Source organism: Gymnoscopelus braueri, assembly GCF_963280865.1.
Source record: "Gymnoscopelus braueri genome assembly, chromosome: 1".
Lineage (NCBI taxonomy): Eukaryota > Metazoa > Chordata > Actinopteri > Myctophiformes > Myctophidae > Gymnoscopelus > Gymnoscopelus braueri.
In genome coordinates, this window is record NC_137603.1 from 66,056,917 (window position 1) to 66,069,237 (window position 12,321).

At 42.7% G+C, this 12,321-nt stretch overlaps 1 protein-coding gene across 1 annotated transcript; it reads right to left on the bottom strand.

Moving 5' to 3' along the window:
* Window positions 1-1,113: 1,113 nt before the first annotated feature.
* LOC308089567 (polypyrimidine tract-binding protein 1-like) lies at window positions 1,114-2,820 on the bottom strand (the record flags this gene model as incomplete). The annotated part of the gene is made up of 1 exon (XM_080434366.1): window positions 1,114-2,820. The coding sequence occupies one exon, from the start codon at window positions 2,818-2,820 to the stop codon at window positions 1,114-1,116; it is 1,707 nt and encodes a 568-aa protein (XP_080290492.1).
* Between the last annotated feature and the right edge of the window lie 9,501 nt (window positions 2,821-12,321).

A 12,321-nucleotide genomic window follows, 5' to 3' on the forward strand; every position in this document is an offset into this window, starting at 1 on the left:
AACAGTCTGAAGGTAGCCGGATGGAAGCTGTTCAGACATCTGGTGGTCTGGCTCTTTAAAAGGCGGTAGAGCTTTCCTGGCCATGGTAGAAGTAACGGTGTCAACAGATTGTGATGAACGTCCTTCACCACCCCACCTCGTACAATTCCTGGAGGGAGGGAAGCTGACTTCCCACGATCCGCTGGACCTCGCTCACCACCAGGTATGACATATTGGGGTTAGCAGTGGGTGAATTATTAGACAACCAATTAGAGGGGAAGATGAGAAAGAGCTTCTGATGTCGTCAACCTTATCAAAGTATGTGATGAAAGCTTCTGCAGAGAGCGATGGGGGGTAAGAAGGGAGGATAAGGTGGAAAATAGCTTCCTTGGGTCGGAGGCAGTGGAATGAATCAGCAGTGAGTGGACTATGAGAGGGAGAAGGCAGAGAGGAATGAGGTCATCTGATCACTCAGCTCTGAGGGGGTTTCAGATAACCAAGGAGAAGAGAGGAGAGGATAGCTAGAGGGGAGGGGGTTTAGCGACCTCAGGTTTCGTCGAGTGGTGACCGTTTGAAGCTTGGTATGTTTAGGTGCGAGAGAGGAGAGGTGAAGGTTATTAAGTGGTGATCTGAGATATGTAGGGGGCAACAGAGAGATTAGAGGGAGAGCAGGCCCTAGAGAAAACTAGTTCCAATACATCACCAGCTCTATGAGTAGGAGGAGATAGGGAGAGGTCAAACGAAGACATGAGACTGACAACATATGTCTCTGCATGTTGATTGAAGTCATCCAGTGGAATGCGTGGGGTGCCATCTTCCGGAAATAAGCTGACAAGAGAATGTAGCTCTTCCAAGAATTACCCATGTGTACCTGGGGGACAATTTAGCACAATGATGGAAAGAGGGACAGGTTGTGTAAGTGAGATGGAATTCAAATGTGGAAGTAGAAAGATGACAAAGACTAGAAACACAGAAACTCCACTTGGGAGATAAGTAACCAACTCGGCCTGAGGGCTGGGTAGTGTGGGTAAAGGTATAGGGTCCTGCCGCAGGGGAAGCAGGTGTTATCTGGGGTAGTCCAGGTCTCAGTGAGAGCAAGGAAGGGACAGGAGGAAGACCTGGGCTGAATTTCATTTAGTTTTCTGGGCTGGTGCTTGGGAGGACGGGCACGGGAGGACGGGCACTAAACTTGGAGAAGGAGACTCGAAGGCAGTAGTTCTCTCCCAGGTCGTGGTTATGGAACTCGATCAGTGACGCGATGGCCTCTTCCACCGAGCCCATCTGGATCAGGGCCATCTTACGGTCCTTCCGGAAGAACCTGAAGGCCCTGACTGTGGATCTCGAGCTAGCAAACAGCGCTCTGAGTTCATCCTCCGCCACTGACGGCGGAATGTTGGAGAGGTGGAGCGTGGCGGAGGGAGGGAAGATGTTGGCGTAGTTCTTGGAGTCGGGCTTCTTGAAGCGGTGCAGTGTTGAGTTTCTGTAGTCCTTGGTGAGGCCCAGGTCATCATGGCCCTCCTTGGGCAGCTGCACTGTGGTGTGCTTGGACAAGGTCACGCGCATGGCCCTGCCGTGGAGCCGCCGCGCGTTCAGGTGACTCATAGCTAGTTGAGCCTGTGTGTCGTCAGACATCTGGACCAGAGCGTTCTCCTTTTTGTTGAACAGGATCTTGACTCTCGTCACATCACCATATACGCCGAACAGAATGAAGAGGCAGTGCGGCGTAACGCTCTCTGGGTTCAGGTTGCTGACCAGTAGTACGTTGTGACCCCCAGCGGCTGCCATGCTACCGTGGCTGACGCCCAGAGATGCCAAGGCGCCAGGGATACAAGGCATTGGCAGACCTGCTGCCTGCTGGAAGGTGAAGGTCGGGGGAAAGGCATGAGCTCCGCCGTAAGGAGAGGCTGAGAATACTCCCGGAGAAGCGAAGGCAGCGGCAGCCACCATGGCATGGTGGTGTTGGTCTAGGGAGGACTGGGACTCCAACGTGAGCAGGTCCGGCCGGGTGTAGTCTCTGCTCTTTTCGTTGTTGTACTTGATGTTGAGGCTGGTGAGCTTGGAGAAGCTGATCCTCAGGGTGCAGCAGGCGTTGCAGATGTTCTGGCCGTCTAGGGACAGTTTGGCATTCTGGGCCGTCATTCTGTCGGCATACTGCACCAGAGCCTGGAACTGGTTGTTCTTGGTGAAGGTGATGATCTTCAGCACGGTGCCAAACCTGGACATGATCTGATGTAGTACATCCAGGGTGACGGGGTAGAGGAGGTTCTCCACTATGACTCTCAGCACAGGGCTCTGGCTGCCCGTGCCGCCTCCCCACATACCTCCTGGCTCCCCCGGCACCACTCCCATTCCTCCACCCTGCAGCGTGTTGGCCGCCTGCAGTGCCGCTTGGGCTCGCGCTTGACTGGGGGAGTTGTCGTCGGTCTTGAGCTGCTTGTGGTTTGAGTACTGCACGTGGACGGGCTGGTTCCTGATGACGGGGATGACGGAGGAGCAGTAGCTCACCATGGTCTGTGCACACTCCTCGCTGTTCAGCTCCAGGAAGGCCTGGTTCTTTCCCTTCAGCATCAGTAGATTGGTGACCTTGCCGAAGGGCAGGCCAAGCCCAATGATCTCTGCCTCGTGGACGTCGCCGGGCAGCTTGCGGATGTGGACGACACGCGACGGAACGCAGGGGCTCCGGATGTCGCCTTTGAATTTTTTACTGTCGTTGCCGCTGTTGGTTATGCAGTAAGAAAACAGTTCATCGGATCCCCTCTTGGTGCCAGCCGATATGTCATGGGAAGTCGGGATGTGGCCCAACCCCAGCGGGTACAGATCAGTGTCTAGGCGGCCGTCCATTGCACAATGCAAACTGCAGGTCTCCAGACCTGTATTTGTATAAGCGGTAGTATGGTGCAGTGTTACAGAGCAACAGTGTTGAGCATCCTCACCTACGCAATATCTGTGTGCTTTGGTAGCGTGTCAGCTGAGTACAGGAGTCTGTTGGACAAAAGCTTACTGCATCCAGAATGAATGATCCTGAGGTTTATAACACTATATAACACTTATAGAAAGGGCCCTCAAACGTTGAATAAACTTGGCAAATATTTGCCAAAATATGGACGTATATATGTCCCCCGACTTCATATTTGGAAAAGACTGATGTCATATTGATGACGTCCTGTCGTTCACAAACTGTACACCTAGTAACTTGCTACCTACAGATCTACTAGCTATACTGTACACAGCTTGCACAAAGAAGCCATGCTGTTATTAGACCCCATGGGCCCTATCTTGCCTTATGCCTTATCCCTAATCTTCTTGGGCATTTTTGATACTTTGAAAAACATTTTATAATAGTGAAAATAACCGATCTACATATACGCGTTGTGAGCTTGTAGATCGGCTATTTTCACTATTTTAAAATGTTTTTCAAAGTATCAAAAATATAGTATAAAATGCCTAAGATTATAAGGCATATGGCAAGATAGGGCCCCCTGTCTAGTTAACCACTTGAACTCCAGCATCCCTATTCTGAAGGGAACATTCACCAAAAATAGCCAATCTACAAGCCTTTTTAGACTTAAAGGGGTGTTACACTTCTGAGGACATTTTTACGTCTACTCAGGCTTTTGTGTGCACCCCAGACAGTTTTTAAGTTGCTTGATTTAATAATTTGATATTTGATATTCATTTGATCAGACGCTATATAAGCCCATTCAAATTCAGTTTATTTTATTATTATTTTCAGATATTTTTTTGGGCCTTTTCTGCCTTTATTGATAGGAAAGTACTGTAGGCTGAAATGGGGAGAGAGATGGGGGGTTGACACACAGCAAAGGTCGTCGGATCGGGAGTCGAACCCGCGACACGCCGTCAAACTAGATTACCAGCTTGTAGATCTGCTATTTTCAAAATATTTGTATACATTTGAAAATGTGAAATGGGACATTCTGCATAATGATTACTTTAACTTTTGGTACTTCAAGTACATTTTGATGCCAATACTTTTGTAATTTTACTCAAGTAAATTTTTCATTCCGGACTTTTACTATATTGCAGTATTGATTTTTTACTTAAGTAAAAAATGTGAGTGCTTTTTCCACCACTGCAGAAGTCAAAACACAAATTAAAAGTAATTTAATCCTCTTAGGTTACATAACTGTCAGGCTGTGTTATTTGTATGTCAATAGTCATATGTTGTTATAAACTTCTTGGGTGAAATGATTAAGAAATATCATATACAGTAGTTTGTTTTGGTCCAGTTTTTTCTTTTCTGAAAAAATGACAAACTGTAGGTCAACAAGGTGACGTAGTTTAACCATGAAAACACACGTCCCTGCTTCTGGTGACCGATATCGTCCTAATGAATGTTAGACTCTTTGATAAAACACACGTCCCTGCTTCTGGTGACTGATATTGTTCTATTGAATGTTATACTCTTTGATAAAATACAAGTCCCTGCTTCTGGTGACTGATATTGTCCTAATGAATGTTAGACTCTTGATAAAACACATGTCCCTGCTTCTGGTGACTGATATCGTCCTTTTAATGCGTGAAGGGGCCATGTTTTACTTTTTTTTATTTCATTAAAAATATATATATATATGTATTGTGGGATACTGATCAAGGCCAAGACACAGAAGGCAGGGTACAAACCCAATGAAGGGCATTTATTTGCAGCCTCGCTCAGAGAGCATTGTTTATACGTTTTTAAATAATAACAAAACAGGGTTCAACATAAGTTCTTCCCGGGTTCGTGGGGTCCATGCATCATAACATCAGCATTCTTTTCACATCTCTCCACAGGTTGCCTATGAGGTAAGTCCTTTAGTTCTACATTTCACCAGCAATTAGTTGCTGCTTTTGTAGTTTGGTGCCCCACCTAGCCGGTCCTCACAGGTGCGCTGATTCATGAGGGAGATTGGCAGGTAACGCCCCTCTATGACGCGGCCCAGGCTGCTGCGCTGAACGTAGGGCCTCTCTCTGTCTCTCTCCCACTGTCTCTCCATGGTGAGGTGCCTACCTGTCAGGCAGTCTCCTAGCGAGACTCCACAATATATAGATAGATACCATATACAGTGTTGGGCAAGTTTTTTATAAATTAATTATTACTGTTACTGCTACAATTATTTGAAAACTTTAGTAATACTAGTTACTTTGTAGATTTTGATTATTATTACAACGCATACAGTAACCAGCCATATATAGGCTACATTTCGGCCATTTGAAAATAGCGATCGTTTTTTTCAAATAGCCGTCGCAGCCGTCGCAATGCATTGCATCGCGACACATTGTGAGCTTGTAGATCGACTATTTTCAAATGGCCGAAATCTGCTTTTTTCTTTTATTTTCAAAAGATCTTTTTACATTTTATACATTTGAACTTGAAATGGGACATTCTGCATAATGAGTATGTAGCAGGGCGGTATGCATTAATATATAATATAGCCAACTATGCCACCTGGGGAGTTGCACCCCAGGAAATATTATTATTATTATTATTATTATTATTATATGTAAACCAACCACCTGAACATATATTGCTCCTCACACAAGTTCGTTGTACACTTAATTATAAAAGGCAGAAACGGTGTTTAGGCAAAGCACAAAAAGCTTTATTGTAACAGGGTAATATCAATAATAAAAGTAGCAAAACATGTAATAGCTAAATGGCGGGCCATCGTGGCGGAAGCCACGATGGCCCGCTTGCAGCGGCGGACACCGGTAGGAATAAACTGTAGTAATAATAAAGGCCATGATTATTATAGTGCCTGCCTGACATAAAATTAACTTGTTATACTGCGGAGAGGAAGGACCACCAACGTACCCGTTGTGCAGCGTGAAGCAACACCGGATGCTGGGCGCAAAACGCCAGCAAGGTGGGTAGACACACCGAGGCTACAAAGGACACAAACGGTCATGGTCAAGTTCACGACCATGCACTACGCAGCATAAGACAATTGCATAAACAGCAAGACGGAGAGACATACCTGCACTGGTGCGCGATGCAAATGCAGACGAGCCCAACAGGCCAGCCTGAACGAATAGTGGACCAGTGTGTGGAGACAGACAGAGAGCTAACTGAGTTGGGGGGTGCGTTGCTTTAATACTGTTGCCAATCAGCCCACTGATGAGTGGGCGGAGGATGGGGCCGTGGGCAGCGTGGGAACCCACGCCCATCCTGCTACAATCACTTTCTACTTTAGGTACTTTAATTTTGATACCAATACTTGTGTACTTTTACTCAAGTAATGTTTAATTCTGGACGTTTACTTGGAACAGAGTATTTCATTGCAATATATTATATTATAATATAATGTATTGCAATATAACTTATACAATTAGAGTGGTTATATTGTGTCTCCCTGCGCTTGTATTATCGATATTTAGAACGATCTCACACGAATTTTGACCTGATGGTCAAGATTCATTTTATCCCCTGAGCAAGCAGGCAGGCTCTATTAACTCAATGGTAAAAAAAAATCAGCACTAACCAGGTTAAAATCCGGGGTAGAAGAGGGAAGTCACATAGTGTGCCTTTAATTGTAATAATTAATGAATTGCCACTTGGTAATGCGTTATATTACTCGTTACCACTATTAAGTAATGAATTACTAGTTACTGCTATTCTTTAAGAAAAAGACAATTTAAACATGAACAAATACAAACTAAGAAAATAAAAATATTACATTCATGAATGGTCTTTGGTTCCCTAAATAAAGGGGGTCCCCATGCTAAATGAATTAATAGAGCATAAAAATTCAAACCTCTTCAAACTTATTTGACAGTGACACTATATTCAAAAATAGCCGATCTACAAGCTCATAGCTTGTATTTTCTTAATATTTTCAAAAATTTGGAATAATCTTGAGGGGTCCCTCGCACAAAAATATTATGAGAAAGGTTAAATATATATACATTTGGGGGTCCTTGCTGTGCCTTTGGCTGGCCACAGCGTGCCCCACAAAAGTGTCCTCCTTTCTGTGGCCACCCTAACTTGACAATACATTTTAAAAATCATATATTTGTATTAATACTATATTTTGTTTTGTGGTTTGTTTCTTTCACATCTTCCAAAAAAATATATAATATTATTTTACTCCACGATAGATAAAGATAAAATAAAGTCCTAAAATAAAGATCGAATTAAATAAACAAAACCAGAGGTGTAAAGTAACTAAGTACATTTAGTACATAAGTAGTACATAAGTACAGTTTTGAGGTATTTTTACTGTACTGGAGTATTTCCAATTTTCAATACTTTTACTTCTACTCCACTACATCTCAGAGGCAAATATTGTACTTTTACTCCACTACTATGAAAACTTACTAGTTACTTTGCAGATATAAATTACTATATTATAAAACGTGCTGTTTTACATTTCTGTATAATATATTCAATCAATCAATCAACCTGAACCACTTTATCCCTATTTTATACTTAGGTTATTTGAAAATAGCCGATCTACAAGCTCACAACGCGTCGAATCACAACGCGTTGTGAGCTTGTAGATCTGCTATTTTCAAACATTAGTACTTTTACTTTTGGTACTTTAAGTATATTTTGATGCCAATACTTTCGTACTTTTACTCAAGTAACATTTTGAACACAGGCCTTTTACCTAGTATTTCAATATTGTGGTATTGCTACTTTTACTTTAGTAAAATATCCGAGTACTTCTTCCACCACTGAACAAAACAATAAATAAAGATAAGACAAACTAAAACAAAGCCGGAACTGTGGTTGAAGATGACATGGCGGGTCTAGGCGCGGAAACATTTCACTGTAGCACCACGACACACCGGAAGTGTAGTGAGCTCCGTTCCGTGAGCAGAAATAGGACATCCTGTTTTCGAGCTAGCAGAAATAAGGTTTCCGGTTGCCTTCAAAATAAGATCGTGAATTTTTTTATATATTTTTAAATATATATATGCATTCTCTAATTAATGTTTGTCCTGCAAGTGTAAAGTGTAACCTGAAAACGTTATGTTATTGCTTTCGTTTTTCCCTGCTAAACGTCTCAGGAAATGAACCCTCTCCTTTCATACTGCTGTTATTTCCTGAAACGTGATAGAGGTTTATAGTTAGGTAATAACTGTTATCAGTCCAACCCTGATTTTAAAGCAGACGCCTAGAATTACATAATTACAATTACACCTACAGTAGTATGTTTTACAGCTTTTATATACCCATATTTATATTCATTGCTTTCTGCAATTATTCAGCATAGATATAAGTTAACCCCTTAAGCCTGATTTATACTTATGCTGTTCAGAAATAGCCAATCTACATGCTCACAACTACTGCAAAGCGCTGTGAGCTTGTAGATCTACTATTTTCTAAAAGAAAAATGTTGTTGCCTATAATGACTGCTCATAGGTTCCTTTTACATACCCATGTTGTTCTTTGCTATTTTACTTCATGTATGAAGTATCAAGTATGTTAAAATTGTGTGAATGTACATGTAAACTCATTGTAGAGGCCCTAGGAGGGGTCCACGCGCACCCTCTTATTTTTTTTCTAGTTTTGATTTTTGGCATCCATAGGACCTCTAATATATGGATTTTGATGATCCCAAGAAAAAAAAGTGGTCCAAAGTGTGTTTTTTTCAATGTTTTATTATTCCTATGAGACCTGCAGGATGGCTGAATTGAAACGCCGGCGAGACTGTCTTTCGGAGACTGTGGCACGCTTAAATTTAGCCCAACGATAGAGATACCATTTGATTCTAGACAACCTCAGGTTTCCAATGGGACCAACCTTGTCATGCTACCTTGTCGGTAAGGGGGCTAAATACTTAAGGATTCAAAGTGGTCCAAAATGGTCCCTTGAGCTGTCACCTCGATATAAGTGAATTGAAATGGGTTACATGTATACCTACAATTCTCCCCTGTACAGAAATGCCACATTTATGCCAATCTCATGCAGTTGTGGGCAGTTTATTGCATGCAGTACAAATTATGTAATTTCCGCCTATTGTAAAAAGGAGACCACTTTACTGTATCTATAGCTGTATGAGACCACTGTACTGTATCTATAGCTGCATGAGACCCCTGTACTGTATAGCTGTATGAGACCACTGCACTGTATATATAGCTGCATGAGACCCCTGTACTGTATCTATAGCTGCATGAGACCACTGTACTGTATCTATAGCTGCATGAGACCCCTGTACTGTATCTATAGCTGTATGAGAATAAATACATGGCGTGTGTGTGTGTGTGTGTGTGTGTGTGTGTGTGTGTGTGTGTGTGTGTGTGTGTGTGTGTGTGTGTGTGTGTGTGTGTGTGCGTGCGTGCGTGCGTGCGTGCGTGCGTGCGTGCGTGCGTGCGTGTGTGTGTGTGTATGTGTGTGTGTGCGCTTTGGGGTCTGGTCTGATTGGCCAGATCTCAATGACCTCTGCCTTAAAATGGGCTAAAAACAACACTGGCGTGGAATTTTTACTCACATTGCAGATCGGTAGTTTTAGTGTGTGTGTGTGTGTGTGTGTGTGTGTGTGTGTGTGTGTGTGTGTGTGTGTGTGTGTGTGTGTGTGTGTGTGTACACGTGCGCACCAGCCTGTGTGTGTGTGTGCATGTCTTTAAGTGGCGCATGTGTTGCACTGTGTCCTGTTTGTGCTGCAGCTGCTTATGCCGTGACGGACGGACGGACACGCAAACACACACGGTCAAATGTAGAGCGGCTGGCACCGCTAAAAATATTTTAAAAAGTCTGACTTTAAGTGGGTGTAAAGAACGTACTGATACACTTTTGAAGATGATCGGCTTGGCCGGCAGTAATCTCTCAAGAACAGATTCTGCTCTGTCAAAAACAGCAGAGGGCGCTGTTTTTCCTTTTCATTTGGCGATGGGTTCCCAGATTGGGCCGGCAGCAATATTTCAGATTGTTTAACTGCCTTTTTTCTGGCTGTTACTAGAACGTGTGAATCTGTATTATATCTGAAAGAAGAAATAACCAGACTCTTGAACAAAAAAAAGGAAGAAAAGAATGCAGGCTCTAATTTAGATATTTTGACATACGGTCATAATCTCTGCTGAACGGACTGTGAATATAGTGCAGTCTTTATTATTGTTATACCTTATTTTCAATGCAACTCAAATAATAAACTTTAATGAAGTTGTTTTTTGTTTTGTTGTAAAGTGACTTTGAGTACCGATAAAAGTGCTATATGAATTTGCTGTGTTCTTATTATTAAACCCATAATGAGCCATGCAGCCAAATATTGCAATTGATTCAGCCGTACAGGCAGAATTTAAGTTCTGCATCCTTAGGAATGCGACAAAAACAAAACAATCACCATGAATTCAAGGCTTCATGCGGTGTGCAATTGATAGAAAATAAGACTTTTTTTTGGTCTTCTACTCCTTTAAGAGACACCAGCGTATTCACACTGGAGAAAACCCCTTTCCACTGTAAACAGAGTGACACACGTTTCAGTCTATAAGGTAATATTAAGGAACATCTGAGTCTCCACACTCCACATTTCAGTTCACCAGGGCTTAGTCCAATAGTGGAAGGAAAATAGCCTCCACCAGTTTTTTGAAAAGCAGGATTTATTTCCAAAATAAGATCCTAGCTTGAGCTTGAGCTCCTTTGCCAGGTGACATATGACATTCAAATGTTAACTTATGTAATCACTATACTTCAATCTGACCTTGCCCATGCAAGATTATTATCTCAGAGGGAGAAGCCGATGCATTCTTTGAATGGGAGAACAACTAAACAACTAAACTGATGAGTTTAAAGCTAAGAAACTGATTCCACAACATTAAAAGCACTCAGTCTGCAGAAACTCTAGAGACTGAGCAAGAGAGAGTGGTGCTACAGCAGTAATAACAGTATCATAGCATTAACAACTGGATTGCACAAAACTTCTTACAGTTAGACAGAAACACAATATGAATTATCTTCCCATTGCTAAAGCAATACACGCAATGCAAAAACAACACACAGACAGAGACAATGTCAGCTTCTGGAGAGATGTTGCAATAGAACTTGGTTGGCCAATTAGTACACAAAAAAGAGAGAGACTTTCTGTTAAAAATCTCCGTCAAATTTGGCAAGTAAATAGAGGTGATGTGAAAGGCCTTATTATTCTGTTTGATGGGGGAGACCAAAATACTCTTGCTTGTTCAGTTGATATTGGGAACATACAGGATATGGATGACAATAGTGGATGTCCAGATATTGGTGATACCTTGACCACAGAGAAGAAACATATTAGTGCATATTCAGATAAAGCTGACAAGATAGCTGCAGAGGGTCTACAAGCTAATACATCTGCTACACCCATGAAAATGCGTGTGAAAAAGAAATGCCAAGGATCCACTAGGTGATGAGTGGGTGAGGCCAAAACCCCCCCCCCAAAAAAAACTGTCTATTGCATTTGTTAAACATCAAATGACCCAGAAAAAGCTATGCTTGCATGTGATCTCTGTGGAGGCTGGTATCATATGGACTGTGTGGGAGTTTCACCGAGTCGAGATTTTGACACCCTCACTTATACCTGTTTATCCACCACTTGCAATCATGAGGCATTGACACAAGGGATTCTATATACAGAAAATAGCTGTGTTCAGGTGCAGCCTAGCCTAAGCCAGTTGTGCACCATGGAGAGGAGGAAAAGTTGGTTGTGCAAGACAGCCCTGCAGTTGAACAGCCTTTTGTGGAACGTGAAACAGATCACTCCCCTGCACTTCATGAAAGCCCTGTAGACAATGTTTCGGCCCTACAAGAGCCGTTTGTGGAAATAGAACACTCCTATGCACTTCATGAGTGCCCTGTAGATGAACAGCTTCATCAGTCTGGCAATCAATCTGTGGTGGGTCAGCCTAACATAGGATGTGAGTGTAAATTGAATAGTCTTGAAGAGGATGACATACAAATGCAGACTCTAGATGAAAGTACTTTCCAGAGTGTCATGGGACCTGGTGCAACACTAGGACCCTTCAAACACTGTGCCCTTGAATAGCTTTACTTTGCAGGCTTCCGAATGGGAACTTCACTCCAACAGAGCTAAAGGAAGTAAAACTTTTAAGAAGTATGAATGGCAAGAGCTATTTGCCAGATAGGTGAAGGAATCAAATCCTTACTGTATAATACGTTTTGTTAATCACAACATTTCTATTGCTGCCGTCAGAAAAACAAACAAGCCATGTCTCACGATCAATGGCTCCTGCCGGCATACTTCATGTGAGATGACTTTCCAAATACTTCTGCATTCATTCGAAGATGGCATATTTCATATAGCTTACACTGGCAACCTATATCACACAGTGTCCACTATTGTCTGAAAACGGCACTTTTCTGACCTCTGACCTCACTGGACGGTCCGCCACACTTTTTTCTACACCTCT